Raw genomic sequence first — 17,369 nt, forward strand, 5'->3', positions numbered from 1 at the left:
TTTGTAAAGGTGTGTTTAGACTCTCTAATATATCTTGCAACAATATATAATAAACAAAAGAAGTCTGTTATTGTGACATTCCATTAACTTTCTAAATCCTGGTTATATTTTAAATCTATTTTGTCCTAAGAGTATTTTTAACCCTTTGAGTGCTGATGTCTTTTCTGTTGAAAACCCGCAACGTTGAAAATTTCGCAAACATTTCCAACTAGAATTATTTAGAAATCCAATAGAAAGCTGGTATAAAAATTCTAGCCAATCCAAACAAACCCTAGATAACTACTGCCAAGGATTTCGAGTTTGTAAAGGTGTGTTTAGACTGTCTAATATATCTTGCAACAATATAAAATAAACAAAAGAAGTCTATTAATGAATGTATGTATTTTTCCAAAACTAGTTCCATCTTCTTCATTGTTGTTAAAATGTAATGCTCACAAACTAAATGCCAAGCCATAATCTAAAATACTCAGCAGTTAGGGATTTCCATCGAGAAATTCTGCTATGGTTATAAAATCAGAAATTCCGGTGTAAATCAGTCTTTATAAACATTGACATAGATTTCATGACTCATGTTCAACGCTACCTGGAAAGGCTTAGTGGATATTATTCTTGTTTATTTTTTACATACTCAAAAAACAACGCCCATCGGCGTATTTCAGGCTCATGGACTTGTTGGAAAACCGCTGATCGGCGTTGGTCAGCATTCAAAGGGTTAATATTTCATATATTCGACAGGTCTGTAGTTCAAATCTTGGCCGAAATTGAAAAAACATATCCAAATTTGATTGAATTTTGTATTTTATGCGTTTCACTTGGTTAGTTAGAATAAATTCCTAACCGTCCAAAATTTGTGAGCTGATTTTGAACCACTTCCACTACTCCAATTGGGATTAGTTCTCATTAAAGCAAGGTGACCGTTTTATATGTTTTTAGGTTATGTGACAAAACCAGGACATGTTTTTCCAAAGAATGTTTCCAAATACTTGTATTATTAAAACATTAATAAACATTAGAAAATAATGGATGCGCATTTATGAAAATATATAAATCGATTTCAATATTAATAAACAGGCCTATCCCAAGGATTTTGCCAGGATAGATACCCAAAAAATCAGTACAAATGGTCACGTTACATTAAATTAAGTCTAGATGAATTTAATTATAAAAATTACATCAAAACCATCTGTCAGATCCACGTGATGACAGCTAGCTATACAAACGCTCCTTTCTAGCGCCCCTACTTAACTTCACGGTTGTATATAACAGTAACTTTTTTCTATGTTTATATTAAAAGCTTTTATTTTATATCTGCTCACAATATTTGTGTTACATTATTTACATATGTATATTAAATTTAAATTGAATCCAGATAGTTCGTCATCCTATCCTAAGAATCATTATTTGCTCTCCGGTGGGCAGTTGGAGTCCATTCTTTCGAAAGCATTCGATTGCATTTATACTGTATAAAGATGAATGTTTGTTTTTTTTTCTCTATGCAAATCTACAGTTTTCAATCTAGAATCATCGAATTACACATTTCATGTCGTTGTCACTTAGATCAATATCACGGCAGATCCCAGTATCACGGCCATATAATATTTTTTGAAAAATGTTGTATTTTTTACCGTTCCTTTAACTTTCGCCGGCCTGAGAAACGCCGGGCAGTTCGGAAATAATTATATAAACTTTAACAGTTGCCTTCGGAATCAAATATGCACTAAAAATAACTAATATGTAGTCGAATAGTGCACAATGCTCGACTTCGTGCGGAACATTTTCTTCAAAAAATGACTTAGCATAATGTTATCCTATGGATATAGTGTATAGAGTGAATAGATTAAAATGGCAATGGGCGGGCCACGTGGCAAAAAGAATGGACGAAAGGTGGACAAAATAAGTACTTGAATGGTACCCGAGAGAATGCAAATTGTAAAAGGAAGACTGCAGGGAAGATGGGTAGACAAACTTAGGAAAATGAGTGGGGTGAGATGGATGAGTTGCGCAAAACAGAGACGAGTGGAAGCGCGTTGGAGAGGCTTTCATCTAGCAATGGATGGTTAATGGCTGTAGATTATAATGATAATGATGTAGATGATGTATAACCAGCAGATAGACTAGTGGATAGCATGTAATGCTTTGAACAGAGTTGTCACGGGTTCAAACTGGCTTCTGCCGGCCAGCTGTTGGATTTGTGACTCCAGGTCGATCGTATCCTATCAGAGTTTGCCAATTTATCTGATTTTCATTGAAGCGGTTCCAACAAATTGGCAACCTTACCCATTTTCATGCAAAATCTTAGTTTTCAGCAATCTCAAATTTCTCTGAATTGTATAAAATGCTGCAAATTTACAAATTTGACCATAAATGTCTATGTAGATGTTAATTGATATATATTTACTGAATTTCGCTGAATTGTTTAAAATACTGCAAATTCAATTTGACTATAGATGTTTCTGTGAATATTAATTTAATGTATTAATGTACTTATATAATACTTATGTATGTATATAAATCTCGAGTTTTCAGCAATCTCGAATTTCGCTTAATCGCATAAAATTCTGCAAATTTACAAATTTGAGCAAGATGTCTCTATGGATATTAATCGATATATATATATTTTTTAATACACATATGTATATACCAGGAAGGCCTTACAGGTAAACCCCAATGCGCCTTCCTGGCCAATTACAAACAATGCAGCATTTTTATTACACAAGTCAATGAATTACGAGACACTGAAAACTCGTAATTAAAGAGACATCTATAAATTGTACATACATTTTATTGTACATTAATCATACTCAAATAGTGGTGACATAGTAGGTAGGAAGGTTTTTAGCCAATTTAATCGGGAACCGTTTCAACAATGAAATCATAATAAAAAATGGCAAACTCTGATAGGAAACGATCGACCTGGAGCCCAAATATCCAAGTCTGACCAGCAACACTACAGATATATTCAGAAAAATTATTTTCAATCGATGTCAGCTCATGGGATCGAACCCGGCGCTTCTCGGTGATAGGCAGAAGCTTAACGACCGACCTGCTGGCTACTTTGTATAATACTAATAATATTTGTATCAAATGTGCAATATTTCTGGCCAGGAAAGCGCATTGGGGTTACCTGTTAGTAGGTCTTCTTTAACTAGTCAATATATGTACATATACATATTTACTTTTCAATGTGTTATTCTTCAGGATACAAATCGTCATTATTTATTTTCCACCACGTATGCACATGGCAGTTCCAAAACATTATTAATCTTTTCCGCAAACAAGTTCAAAGTTCGACCGATCAAATTTTCAACCAGTCGTCCGTTGAAGGAATCACGAGATCCCCTCGATTTTTTCCAACCCCTGGCCAGGTATACTAAGTATTCTGGTGTGGCACGTGTCTGCCGCCCCCTTAGTGTCGTTTTTATAACATCGGTGTGTTTCTATGGCGACAGCTCAGCATCCCGGGGGCGGTGGGAGGTCGGAGCCTCCTATTGATCTGCGCCCCCCGCGCCTCCGCCCCCAACGCCCACGCGCCCCTCGCCGCCCAACGCTCATGCTACACCTAATTGCCGCCATCATCATTTATGTAACACATTGATTCACCTTTCTTGATTACGTTCTTGGTTTTTTCCACACTACTTTTCATACTCTCAGTCCATTAACTGGAACGAAAATACCATTCAAAAAATTTACGTACTAACACAACTTTGAGCTTCAATTTTGCTTTACTTGGCAACATGACGAATGTTTTTCAATTTTCATTCGAAATTTAGTGTCCTGAAAAGAATCTTCCTCAAATATGTAGTTTTCGGGTACCTTGTGTGGAAGACGCAAAAGAATGACATAAAAATTGGTGATTCAAAAAATTAGTGGTAAACTTCACAAGACCCAATTATTTAGGGCAGCGTTTTGAATATCGCATTAAGTCAAGGAGGCTGAATATAAAAATTCATTTTTTTCATAATTCATTCCAATTTTATAAGTTTCTTTAGATTTCAGTTTTCTCTAATATTTTTCCAGTATAATATTTAATATGCTGCTTAAGAGGGCTGTACACCTGAAACCTTAATTTTGTTACCGTTCCTTTCTTCGATATATATATTGAGTGAATGCGACAATATATATCAATATATATATTGAGTGAATGCGACAGTTGCGCTTCGACCAGATAAAACGTATTTTAAATTGACAAAATCGAGGTTTCGTATTCTACTATTTTCTCCTCCAAAACTGGACCAATTTTTAAAAAAATTTCATCATCGGTATGAGAAAGATAATTTCTGTGCATCTATCGGCGTATTTTTTTTAAAATCGACCGTTAAATAAGCACGCTGGACTCGTTTCGTGGGTGTAAAAAAGAGGCGATTTTATAGATGTTTGGCGGCTCCTAGCTCATATAAAAAATAATTAATCAAAAAAATAAAACGATAGATGCACCTCAATGGTGGATATCCGTAGCATATTAAAAAATAATTTCTGTAGTGCCATAATTGAGGAAGGGAGAAGTATAGTACGTTTGTATGGACAAGGCGCTGCTGTCCAGCCCTCTTAACGCTGGCATCAAATGAAATTTCGTTAAATAAACATGGTTTAACCACTTCGTCGCCATGCGTTTGTAGAAACCGATTTGATTATTTTATTATGTGTTTAGTGCCAATCTTCACACTACTTCTTGAATATATCACAAACTAACGAGAAATATTAACTTTTTTCAATTTCATTAGTATCACAGGATATGTTTAGATGTCACGGTGAAGAAATCAAAAGTAATTTCGAGTCATAGCCTTAAATATGAAGGAGCGCGCACTGGCGCGCTTATGGCGATGAAGTGGTTAGAGCGCTGAATTAGTCTCGTTGACTAGCCGTACCACTTGTACCTTCATAGATTGAATCCTACATACAGCCAGCAGCATGGCTCGGTGGTTGTGTTTATGCTAAGCACCGAGGGGCGCCGGGTTCGATCCCGTGAGCTAGCCTCGATTGAAAAGAATTTATTCCGAGTATAATCTCAAATGCTGCTGGTCAGAATTGAATATTTGTGACTCCAAGTCGATCGTTTCCTATCAGAGTTTATTTTATAGATCGATCAATCGATCGATCGTTTCCTATATTTAGCCAATTTATTTGATTTCATTGTTGAAGCGGTTTTTCCATTAAATTGGCAAAACCATCCTACCCACCATGTCACCACTATTTGAATATGATTTCACAAATTTATTATCTATCACATAGATGTCTCGCTAATTCTTATATATATATATAGTATTTGTATTATGCTTATATGTCTGGTCACTGTGGTAAAATACATATGTAAATAAAATTTAAAAAAAATAATATATGTATATATATTTTGACTTTGAACCATTCTGCTGATAATTCATTTAAAAAATACGCTCATATTGTTCAATTATCCGTGTATTTAATACGAAAAATTTGGTGGATGATCGAAATTTAAAATTAAAAAAAACCTTGTAAAGACGACATATTCAAGTACCTTATTCGACATATTCATTAAATTATCTAAATTAAAACTGCGATTTATAAAATGCCCAGCAATGAAAACAGAATTGTCAAAATCAATTTATGTAAAAACCGATTTTTCTTAAATTCGAACGCCATTTTTAATTCCGATCTTAATATACAATATGCCAAACAATATTAAATCACAAAATAAATACGTTTCTCGTTCATCCATTCATCATTTCATCGATTTTGATATTAGCCATTGTACACAAATGTACATAATATGTTCAATTATATCATCAGTACTTTCATTCAAATTCTGTCTTTGATTGGAAGCATCATTCAATCAAAGAATTTGAATGAAAGTAGTGTCGATTATATTTATATAGTCTTAGTATTTTTCATGCAGTGTTTCTGATTGAGTTATTTCCGGATAAAATTGTATTTTTTTTCCAACGCGAAGCAACCGTATGTTGTTCGGAAGCTGCAAAATCGATAGTTCAGGTGCCGGACGCAAAATTTGGGGTAGATCAGAATCCCACCCAATTTACCTTGCCATAGGCAATCTCGACACCCCTAGGGGTAGAATTCAAGGCCACTCATGGCATTTTCGCACGATGGGGGAGGGTAGGGTAATGTTTCAACCGAGGGGTTGGTTGCCAGACACCTAGGTCAGTATTATGACTTGTCACCGAACGAGGGGTCGTTGGTTGGAAGGGACCCAACGAATTTGGAAGTCAAACCCAAGCGTAAACATTTGCATCCAAATTGCATTTCGCAATTGGGTCATACGACAACTAATTTATAGGCGATCAATTTTTATTATTTTTGAAACTAGCGACATTTTCTATTCTACAGTACATATCTCTATTCAATACACTGGCCTTGAGCTGGTTTTCAGACTGCTGAGCGTGTTTTCGTCTTATGACGATGTATTTTATCTCAAGACATGCGCTGATAAAAGGGGCATACTTCATCCCTTCAAAACAGTGTCCATCCTCCATCTCCTCTTCATACTTTTTAAGGCACCTAATATTGTATATGCGGAATGTGTTTCTTGGACTTATCCCATACGTTGCAAGGATTTAATATTTAATTTAAGTTGATTGATAATCTGAAGACAAAATTCAGTCTTCCCACTTTAGTACACTATTCATCTACTAGTGGACTGGAGCTCGCATTCGTGCTGATAAATCGACAGTACGCGCATGCGCAATGTGGCTGTGATGTTTATCTTTTTCTATATATCTATATCTGCAGCGTACTGCACTGGTAGAGGTATTTCATACCAATAGAGAGGTCCTGGGTTCAAGTCCCAGCCAAATACGCTACTGGCGAGATCTTTTGGTTATTAAAAAAAAACACAGATCAACCGTCTCCTGTTAGAATTTTCCGATTTTTCTTACTTAATTGTTGTGACTATCTAATAAATAGTGTAACGTATGCCGCCAGTTAAGTGCAATAGGATTAGGCCGAGTAGCATCCCAGAGACTGTGCGACTGTTATAATTGGTTTCGAGGATTACGTCCGGACTAAGTGCAAGTCGGCTAAACAATGGATGGTCGACAGCGGCACCCAGCCACTTTCCACTAGAATTCTTAGAACTGACAACGCGAAAGCGTGGGACTGCATATCTGGTACGTGACCATAACAATAGGTAAACAAACGTGCGAAGGGCGAAGATGCCCTGAGCGACCTGTCCTTTATAAGGAGGTACTTAGGCGATATCAAGGCATTCTGGACGGAGGACTAGCAGTCTCTCGAAATTTTGAGTTATTAGTATCTAGAATTTGTTGAATCTTATGAAATACTACGTACTACATAAATTTGCTTTGCATAAAGAAAAAAAAAGATTTTCCATAGATGTCTCTATTGAATTTTATGTACTGTTATGTTTGAAAAATTGTTAGTACGTCTGTGCAAAAATAATCGAATCATAACCAACAGCATAGATCAATGGTTAGCGTGTAATGCTTTCAATTGGGTGGTCACGGGTTCAATCCCTAGCTGTGCTGCTGGCCAGACCTTGGATATGTTACTCCGAGGTCGAACGTTTCCTATCAGAGTTTGCCAATTTATCTGATTTCATTGAAACTGTTCCAACAAATTGTCAACTCTGTTCTATTTCTCGCAGAATTCGAGTATACTACGTCTTGAATTCGCTGAATTATAAAATGGCACAAATTTGTCCATAGATTTCTCGTAAATTTATAGTTTTTCGAAATTGATTTTTGCAATAATAAAAAAAATTTGACAAAGTCGATTTTTCGTTTTGTACGTTTTGTAAATTTTGACAAAGTCGTTTTGTATCAAGTCAATGATTCCATATTTGAGCAAGCTTTCTGTGCATTTTCTTATCAAAATTTATATAATATCAACATTTTATAGATAAATTGGAGCCATAACGAAGTCAGTCACATTGAGTAGACCACATACTACAATTATAACGAGTTATTGTATTTCATCGATTTTACATACATATGTATCATATAGAATTGTCATTTCAAAAAGAAAAGCATATTTTTTTAGTATGTTTACAACGTCGTTCGAGCATCGGTCATAATTTCTCATGGAAACAATACGTATCTATCGAATATTCGTATATCTAATATATAATTTCGAAAGAGACTTTGTATGTAAGTATTTTTGGTTGGGAACTTCGGAGACAAAACAAAATTTCTATGACGAAGATTCGATATATATGCATATATTTTTTCGATTAAAAAAACAAACGAATATTTACTAATTGATTCGCCATTTTTAAGCTGTTTATATTATAAATACTGAGCGAAGCCGGGTAAAACAACTAGTCTAATATATAATTACGAAAGAGACTGTATGTAATTTTTTATGTAAGTACTTTTGGTTGGGATCATCGAAAATATAAATCGAACATAGAAGTCAAAGTTTCTATGACGACGATTCGATTGGTTGAATATTATTGTTTTCGATTCAAATAAATTTAATAAAAAAACAAATGAAATTAAAAAAAAAAAAGACTATTAGATTCGCCATGTTTACGCTGTTTATATTACAAATACTGAGCGAAGCCGGGTAAAACAACTAGTATTATATGTAATATTAAAGTATTTCTGTAAGCTTCTATTAATATTTATTTCTTTAAGCTTTTATTAATAAACAAAATATGTATTTCTGTAAGCTTCAAAGTCGAATCGTGTAACTTTGTAACACATGAAAGGCAGACGAATAGACAATGGGCGCTTTCTTCGCAACGGGTTTGCCTAAAAATTACTCGTTATTGCGTCATTGTCGAATAAATACGCGATGTGGGTGGATACCAAAAATAAATCCACAGCATTTATATAATCACAACGAAGGCGTCTTGGTGATCTATTTTTGAACTTTTCCACCTTACATTTAATATGTGATTAAGGTTTTTTCAGGCGTAGCATGACGAATGTTTTTCGGTAATGCTGTAAAATTATTTTCGTATGTTTTGATATTTTAGGCGTTTGATGTTGTTTATAAAGGTATATTTTTGATGTTGTTTATAAAAGTATGCTATATAAAGGTTGTTTGTGCGGACTAAATATATACTTGAATATGTAGCTTACTTAAGAAATGTGAAATATAAATACAATTCTAAAATAAGAATAACGGACAGTTATCAGTAGCCAATTTTGTTTGGAAAGTGTATATTTATTTATTATTCCCACTATTAGTTAAGTGACATTTCTGCCTGTCAAAAATTTGTGATCTGATTTTCAACCTCTTTCACTATTTAGATCGCTTTGATATTTAACCGAAATACGAGGATTAGCTAACATTGAAGTAAGAAGTTTATTCATTAAAAATTACATCGAAATCTTGTTTCAGATCGAAACGATGACATATAGCTTTCCAAACGTGGCTTTCTAACGCCTCTTTGCAACTCGCAGGTTGCTAGTTACTTTTTTCACTCTCATTTACTCTTATCTCATAAAATTGGTTTAAAACTCACTCGATTTTGGTACAGTTGAGTTCATCAGAGTTGTCCTTGCAGTCGTTGTCATCATCACACAGCCAACTTCGATGCACGCAGAGACCATTTGCACATTCGAATTGATCGACAGTACAATTAGCTGATACCCCTGAAATGTGATTTGCTATTTTTAAATTTAACAAACAATAGGTGTTTTTTTCATAAAACAAGTTAAAACTGATAAGAAATTTCTAAGCATCTTGAAATTAAAACTTCAACTCATACAGTTTTTTAGTATTAAATCAATCCCTGGACAAATGAAGATCTTGAATGGTATAAAAAAGGATGCGGAAAAATATATCAACATCGTCATCATCATCATCATCATCTGCAACCATTTTCCATCCACTGCTAGATGAAGGCCTCTCCAATACGCTTCCACTCGTCTCTATTTTGCGCTACTCTTATTCATCTAACCCCACACATTTTCCTAATTTTGACCACTCATCTTCTCTGTGGTCTTCCTTTTACTCTTTTGCATTCTCTCAGGTAACATTCTAGCACTTTTTTTGTCCATTATTCTAGTCATGTGGCCCGCCCATTGTCATTTTTCAATCTCTTCACTATATCCACTATATCCACAACCCTTGCCATACTTCTCACCCACGTATTCCGTTTTCTGTCTTTCCTCGTTATGCCAAACATACAACGTTCCATACTTCTTTGATTGCATTGGACTTTGTGTAGCAACTTGTCGTTCAACGTTCAAGTTTCACATTCATACGTCATCACTGGCAAAATATATGTATATATACATATAATACACAAAAATAATTTAACTCACCACAGTGTGTCTCATCAGAATAGTCTCCACAGTCATCGTCTCCGTCGCATAGCCAATCCTTTGATATGCAGAGTGCAGATCGAGGACATCGAAGCCTTCCAGCAGATTCCAAACAAGGAGCCCGAGCAGGACCCGGTCTACAATCCGCTTCATCTTCACCTCCCACACAATCCAAATCTCCATCACACCTGTGCTCAAGTTTGATGCAAGCGCAATTACTGGAGCACTCGAACTCGCCTCGTATGCAAGCCGCCCTGCAATCTTCCTCTCCGTTTCCGACTCCATCCTCAGCCAGATCATCCTCGTCTCCCTGCATCAGCCTGTGTCCACGGCCGTTCAGAGGTTGCTCGATCATTTTGCCGTGGACTAAAGGACCTCTGCCGTAAGCCATTTGGTCTTGTCTGTGTATGGGGTTGATTCCTGGATTCATGTTTCTTCCCATTCCTGGGATTATGATGTGGTCTCCTCTTCCTGGGAAGACATCTCCACTGCGTCCTCCGCCCCTGCCGTTTCCGATGACGCCCCCGTAAGGAGCTACGCCCCCGTTGGATATTCGGACTCCGCTTCTGGGTTGTACTTCGTAACCTGGTGGCAGCTGGTACTCGATGCCACCAGGTAGTGGGACGGGTGGGGGTTCGTGTCCTCGGGGCGTAGGCGCCGTTGGGGGTGCAGGAGCCCCCCTCAGAGATCCAGAGCCGTACATGACGCGAGCTGCGCCCCTCTGGACCGGGGGCTCGGTAACGGTGCCTTCTGCAGACGGTGCGCCATCCCCTTCACCCACGCCCACCTGTTGCGCGAAACCTGCGACAAAAGAGAAATTCACATGTTAGATGACGCAATCGTTCATTTTGGGGACAACTTCTAAAGAAATCAAATTGATTCAAATTTAAAGAGTTGAGTTTTATATATATGTATATATTTATACTATCTATATAAATATACATATACATACATAGATCAGTAGGTTATTTGGTGTTTTTCGATGGTTTCTATCATACATAATTTGTTCAGCTGAGCCACTCTACATAAATTTGCAACTCTTATAGATGTTCATAATACATTTTATACATTACTAGCTGAACCCGGCATGAGTTGCAATTCCAGAATAAGGCATGCAATTCCCGTTCCCGTTCCCGTTTCAAGTGATGGTTGGAGCTCTACTAACGTCTCTTCAACGTCGTGTCATCATAAACCAACTGGTAACGTGGTTACCAACGTACACATTTCCTTGACTACACGATGGTGCTTCAAACTTTTGCGTCGTTAAAATCGTAATTACAAATATTATTATTAAGGTTTTTCCCGTTTTTTTTCACAGTAAGCTTCCCGGACATGCATACAACAAATTCTAAAAGTTCTATCGTAATCGGTTCAGTGGCTTAGGAGCCTATTCGAGACAGACAGTCTGCCAAACATTGATTTTTATATACATACATACATACATATATATATATATATATATATATATATATATATATATATATATATATATATATATATATATATATATATATATATATATATATATATATATATATATATATATATATATATATATATATATATATATATATATATATATATAGATATAGATAAATTTGAAATAATTCAATTAGTGGTGACATAGTGGGTAGGATGGTCTTGCCAATTTGATAAGGAGCCGTTTCAACCATGAAGTCAGATAAATTGGCAAACTCTGATAGGAAATCAACGAGTCACAAATATTCAAGTCTGACCAGCAGCATTAGAATGAATTCTTTTCAATCGAGGTTAACTCACCGGATCGAACCCGGTGCCTCGCACTTAAAAGACTGAGCCTGTTACTTAAAAAAAATCGATGCAGCAAAAAGTGCCGTATATAAAATAAAATAAAATAAAACAAGGAATTGTTGTGAAAGAAGAAGATTCCAGTTGAATATCCACAACTTCAATGATGATTTTAAAACACAGATTATTTCCACATTTTCGAACGTTCTAGAAACATAAGTACTATGTAGAAGAATTTAATTTGACTTAATATGAGTGTGAGTATAAGATTGAACATCCCACGATAGCATTAGAAGCTGCCAAATTTGATAATAAAACCTGTTCAAATTTACAGTTATTAAATGTAAACCCAAAATTTGGTAGATCATCTCATGGTAAGAACGCAATCAAAAGTGCGGCACGAGACGCTTACATGGGACTCCAGCGGTGAGAGGCGTATCTGTATAGATCGCACCGACCGGGATTTAAACCCACGATTTCTCTACTTGCAAACAGTATCTCTAACCAGTGGGCTTCGCTGTGGTTAAATGTGTATTGTATATAGAGACCCAATAATATTGTAGCGGGGACGTGTACAGGGGTTTCCGTGATCGGAGTGAAAGACGTAGTAATAGTGGTAGAGGAAATTTATTGTTCTTGATCCGTCGGCCTGCCAGCTCCGAATGAAGCACGGACCAAAACCGACTAATATTCTCTCTGTATGTAAAAATAAAAATAAATACCCACGACGAATGTATGTATTCGCATAATAAAAGATTCTCTTTGTTTTAGATTGATCTTTTTATGTCTTTTTAACCAGCAGCGTGGTGTAGTGGTGTGTATTGAATTATTTCGTGCTTGATGTCACGGGTTCGATTCCCACTAAGAGTCTCGTTATTGGCCAGACCTTGATTTGTCGAGATCGATCGTTTCTTATCATAATTAGCCAATTTTTCTGATTTCCATTGAAACGGTTACTGTAAAATTAGCTTTTCCTTTCCAATTTTCTGTTGCAAGCCTTGAGCTATTGTTATATATCAGGTTTCGCCAGATTTCTCACCATAGATTTATTTATTTATTTATTTTACATACATATTTTTACATACATATATACAAATATACCAGGAAGGCTTAACAGGTAAACCCCAAATGCGCCTTCCTGGTCCACATAATTATTACATAGATACATGTAAAAATCTAAACAATATCTGACATCTATCGTCAGATATTACAAATATCGTATTAATACGATAAATAACGATGAATAACTTTCATGTAACAATACGAATTTTATATTCCATAAAAAACCACAGAGACATCTATGGTGAGCAGTATGGCGAAACCTAAGATATAACAATAACTAAAGGTTCGCAACAGAAAATTGGGATGGAAACGCCAATTTTACAAGAATCGTTTCAATGAAAATCAGAAAAATTGGCAAATTCTGATAAGAAACGATCGACCTAGACAAATCAAGGTCTGGCCAATAGGGAGACTTAGCGGGAATCGAACTCGTAACATCAAGTACGAGATAATTCAACATTCACCACTAGACCACGCTACTGGTTAGTAGTTACTGGTTACTGGTAGATGTCTCTGTGGTTGTTTATCGAAAGTAAAAATTCGTATTGTTACATGATTATTAATCGTATTTATACGATGTAATATCTGAACATAGATGTCAGGTATTGTTTCGTTTTACATTTTATTTATTTTATTTTATTTTATTGTCACAAATCAATACACACTCGCCATTACAGATTTGCTCCAATGCGACGGGTGTACGTTAATGAAATACATGAACAATCAGAAATCAGAAATACAGTAATACATACATATACAATCAGAATATATAGAATATAAAAATTAATCAGAAATAATAATCATAGTGACATCTATGGATTTCAGATTACTGTGTATAATTAATACAAATTATACACAGGCAGATTTTTGTGACAACAGGATTAGATTTAATACCAATTTTCAGGAACCGTTTCTGCAATGATCAGATGAAATTGGCAAACTCTGATAGAGAAACGATCGCTTTGGAGTCACAAAACCCCCAAATCTAACCAGCAGTGGCGAGGACACGAACCTATGACCTCAGTGATGCTAAATATATACGCTATCACTAAGCCAAACTGCAAACATGTACAAACATGTGTACGTATGTAATAATTATGTATTTAGATGTCTCGTTAATTATGAGTTTTCAATGTCTTGTAATAAAATAGCCACAGTGACGACCTGGAGCTAATCTATAATGTCATTATGGCGAGTAAAAAAATAAATAAATAAATGTCCCCGTTAGGATCTGTCGTAGCGTTTCTCGCTACGAAAAATTTCGCATCTAGAGATTTAAAGGCATATTCACCTGTTGATATGAGCCTGAACTAGTGCGATGAGCACGAACGAGTTATGTATGTATGTATGGAAGGCTTTCATGAATTGATATATATGTATATATATTGTTGAGTGTGTAGGGTTCCTTATGCCTGGGATGTGTTGTGGGGTGTATGGGCGCGGCCCGGTGCTCACCGACATCTGTTCCGGTGGGGCGGCATGAATGGGACACCGCGCCTGCGTGTGCGATCGATAGCGACACTAACGCCACCCCACACAATCCACCCACCCAGCATCCCACCCACCCACCCCCCCACCCACCCACCCACCCACAGACGAACGCTACGACCGAACACTTCGTTCTCCACATCCTGGGCTTGACAAACATTACCCGGAGTCGGACGCCCACACGCTCCCAAGACATTCCCACACTCTTGGATCAAAGCTTCGTCCACACAATAGACTTTGTGTTTCGAAACCTTGGCACCATTATTGTCATTTTTCCTTTTTAATACTGAAATAAATCCACTCTGCTTACGGATTTTTAATCTGTGGTCGAATTTTATTTAGGTCTGTATACAGCAGTGGTTCTCAGGCGAAATTTTACCGTGGCCGCACAGGTGATAATAGTGGTTCCATGGAAATGTCTGGTGGCCGCACCAAATTTAATCAAATAAATTAAACTTACAAAAAAAGTGGATCAATTTATTCATAAAATAAAAGAAATTTCAACATTTTGGTATCTATTTATTTAATAATAATGCAAATGGAAATTGCTCAATATTCCTTTCTTCCAATGCAAGCCGCATTGCTGCTTCTAAGTTTGCGTCTGTCAGCTGGTTTCTAGATTTGTTTTTAATAAAGTGCATTACACTGAATGATCTTTCGCAATATACGGTAGTGGGAAAAATAGACAATATTAATAAAGCAATTGTTGCTAAATCTGTATATTGGTTTGTTTCATTGTCAACGTATATTTCCGACTAAAATTTTTGAACCGAAATATTATTAAGTACTTGATCATGACTAATTTCTAATAATGCATATTTTACGTTAGCCCAGTTAATTAATCTCAATACTGAAAATGATTTTAATCTATTTTGTAGTACTATGAAATTTTCATTTTCCATCATAATATAAGGGGAAGATACAAAAGAAATAGTTTTAAAAAATATTCAATTCTTCGAACCTTTTATCAAGTTCCAGATTCAGAGATTTAAGACACTCTAGTATTTTAAGTTTTAATTTTAATTTTGAAGTTATTTCTGTCATCTTATCTATGAAATCACTAACATAAGATAAAATTGAAAAATTGACATTTTCAACTTCTGTCACAAAGCTTTTCGCTATAATTTTAGTTTGTCAATGATGAGCATGGTTTCTATAATATTATTGTTAAGTTACTTTTTTGTAGTTTTTAAAATATATATATATATATTTTTTATGTCGTTTTTTAAGTCGCTGGTGGCCGCAGTAAAATCCACTAGTGGCCGCACTTGAGAACCACTGGTATACAGTGAGCGACAAAAAAAAGCTGATTTTGAGATTTCTATAAAATTTGATTTTACTCTTATATGTAGCGATATTCTCAGTACAAACGTTTATGTACGGTATGTAATGCTGTGGATGTTGAAGCGTAGACCTCATCCCTGATTTTAGAAGCAGTAATAAATCGATCTTGAAGAACAACACGTTTGATTCCATGCCCAGAAGAATTCGGGCAGTTATAAAAAATAAATGTGGAGTAACAAATTATTAACGTAAATAATTATATATTTCTTTATGCTTATTAATAGAATAGCTTATTTACAACATATACAAAAATTTACAGGTTGAAAATCGCTTCAAAAAAAGTGAAACACGACCAAAATGCAGCCAACACGTTTTTCCCCATTTTTATACATTTCGCAAATAATTTCAATATTTCAATAAACACGTAGTAAAAATTCATAGTTTGTCCTGCTTTAATATCCTTATGATCCTTATCATCGTTTAATAAACTTTTGTACTGAGAATATCGCTACATATAAGAGTAAAATCAAATTTCATAGAAATCTCAAAATCAGCTTTTTTTTTGTCGCTCACTGTACATATATATAAACGGACGGGGTGTATGTTTGATTTTGATTTTTGAATGCTTTTTGTTATTACTAAATTACAATGTTCAAAATATATCTTACTAGTGATAGACCCGATGAAAATTTCATCAACTGTATTATCTAATGAGTGATTGTCTTCCGATATTTGGTTTTTCGTGCATTTCTAATTCGATCCCGTCGGGTAGACCCATATTGTACATACATACATATATCAGTGTCGTGCGGTAAAACTCTATCTTTCCTCGTCGTACATCCTCACTTAATTTGCGCGAGCAGGATACAAGAGGAACAACAGGAACAGGCTTTTCCTTCCGTATCCTGCGCGCGCACATTAAACAAGGCTGTATGACAAAAAGAGAGATAATTAGTCCTATCGAACTGAAACTTCGTATCAGTTTCTATCTTCTTGATATTTCATGTTATAATATACTAGTGGTTTTACCCGGCTTCGCTCGGTATTTTTAATATAAACCGCTTAAACATGGCTAATGTAATAGTAAACATTCATTTGTTTTTTTTTATTAAATTTATTTGAATCGAAAAAAAAAATATTCAACGATATCGATAATATATCTAAATATAAAAATATAACTAAAGATTATCTAAAGTCGACGATCTAAAGCAGATTATGTTTATACCTCAAGGGTATAGATATTTTGTTGTAATCACCGAGACTCTTCACAAGTGTGGCTATTAGTGATTCTGTCATATAATCTACTTACGGAATATTATTTATAGCAAGCAGAGCTTTCATGTCAGTATATATGGGTGTATTTTAAATTATTTTAAGGGATTTATTTTGTAATATGTGGAGCTTGGATAGGTTAGATTTGGTTGCGTTATTCCATACAAGTGCAGCATAGGTAATATGAGTGCGCGATATAATTTTATTTTATTTTGAGTTGATAAAGAATTATGGCGTTTAAATATTGGGTATATATATTGGGTATATATT

General features: G+C 35.4%; 1 protein-coding gene across 1 annotated transcript in view; it reads right to left on the reverse strand.

The window, feature by feature from the left end:
- Lrp4 (LDL receptor related protein 4) overlaps positions 1-17,168 on the reverse strand; it is a 31,652-nt gene extending 14,484 nt beyond the window's left edge. Inside the window, exons 1-5 of the mRNA XM_077436740.1 lie at positions 17,137-17,168; positions 14,657-14,864; positions 14,468-14,552; positions 10,227-11,027; positions 9,422-9,551 (exon numbers count right to left, since the gene is read on the reverse strand). Of these exons, the coding sequence (XP_077292866.1) occupies positions 9,422-9,551; positions 10,227-11,027; positions 14,468-14,552; positions 14,657-14,864; positions 17,137-17,168 (1,256 nt within the window). The remainder of the gene's footprint in view (positions 1-9,421; positions 9,552-10,226; positions 11,028-14,467; positions 14,553-14,656; positions 14,865-17,136) is intronic.
- Between the last annotated feature and the right edge of the window lie 201 nt (positions 17,169-17,369).

The sequence above is a fragment of the Arctopsyche grandis genome, chromosome 8 (genome assembly GCF_051622035.1).
Source record: "Arctopsyche grandis isolate Sample6627 chromosome 8, ASM5162203v2, whole genome shotgun sequence".
NCBI classification, from domain to species: domain Eukaryota; kingdom Metazoa; phylum Arthropoda; class Insecta; order Trichoptera; family Hydropsychidae; genus Arctopsyche; species Arctopsyche grandis.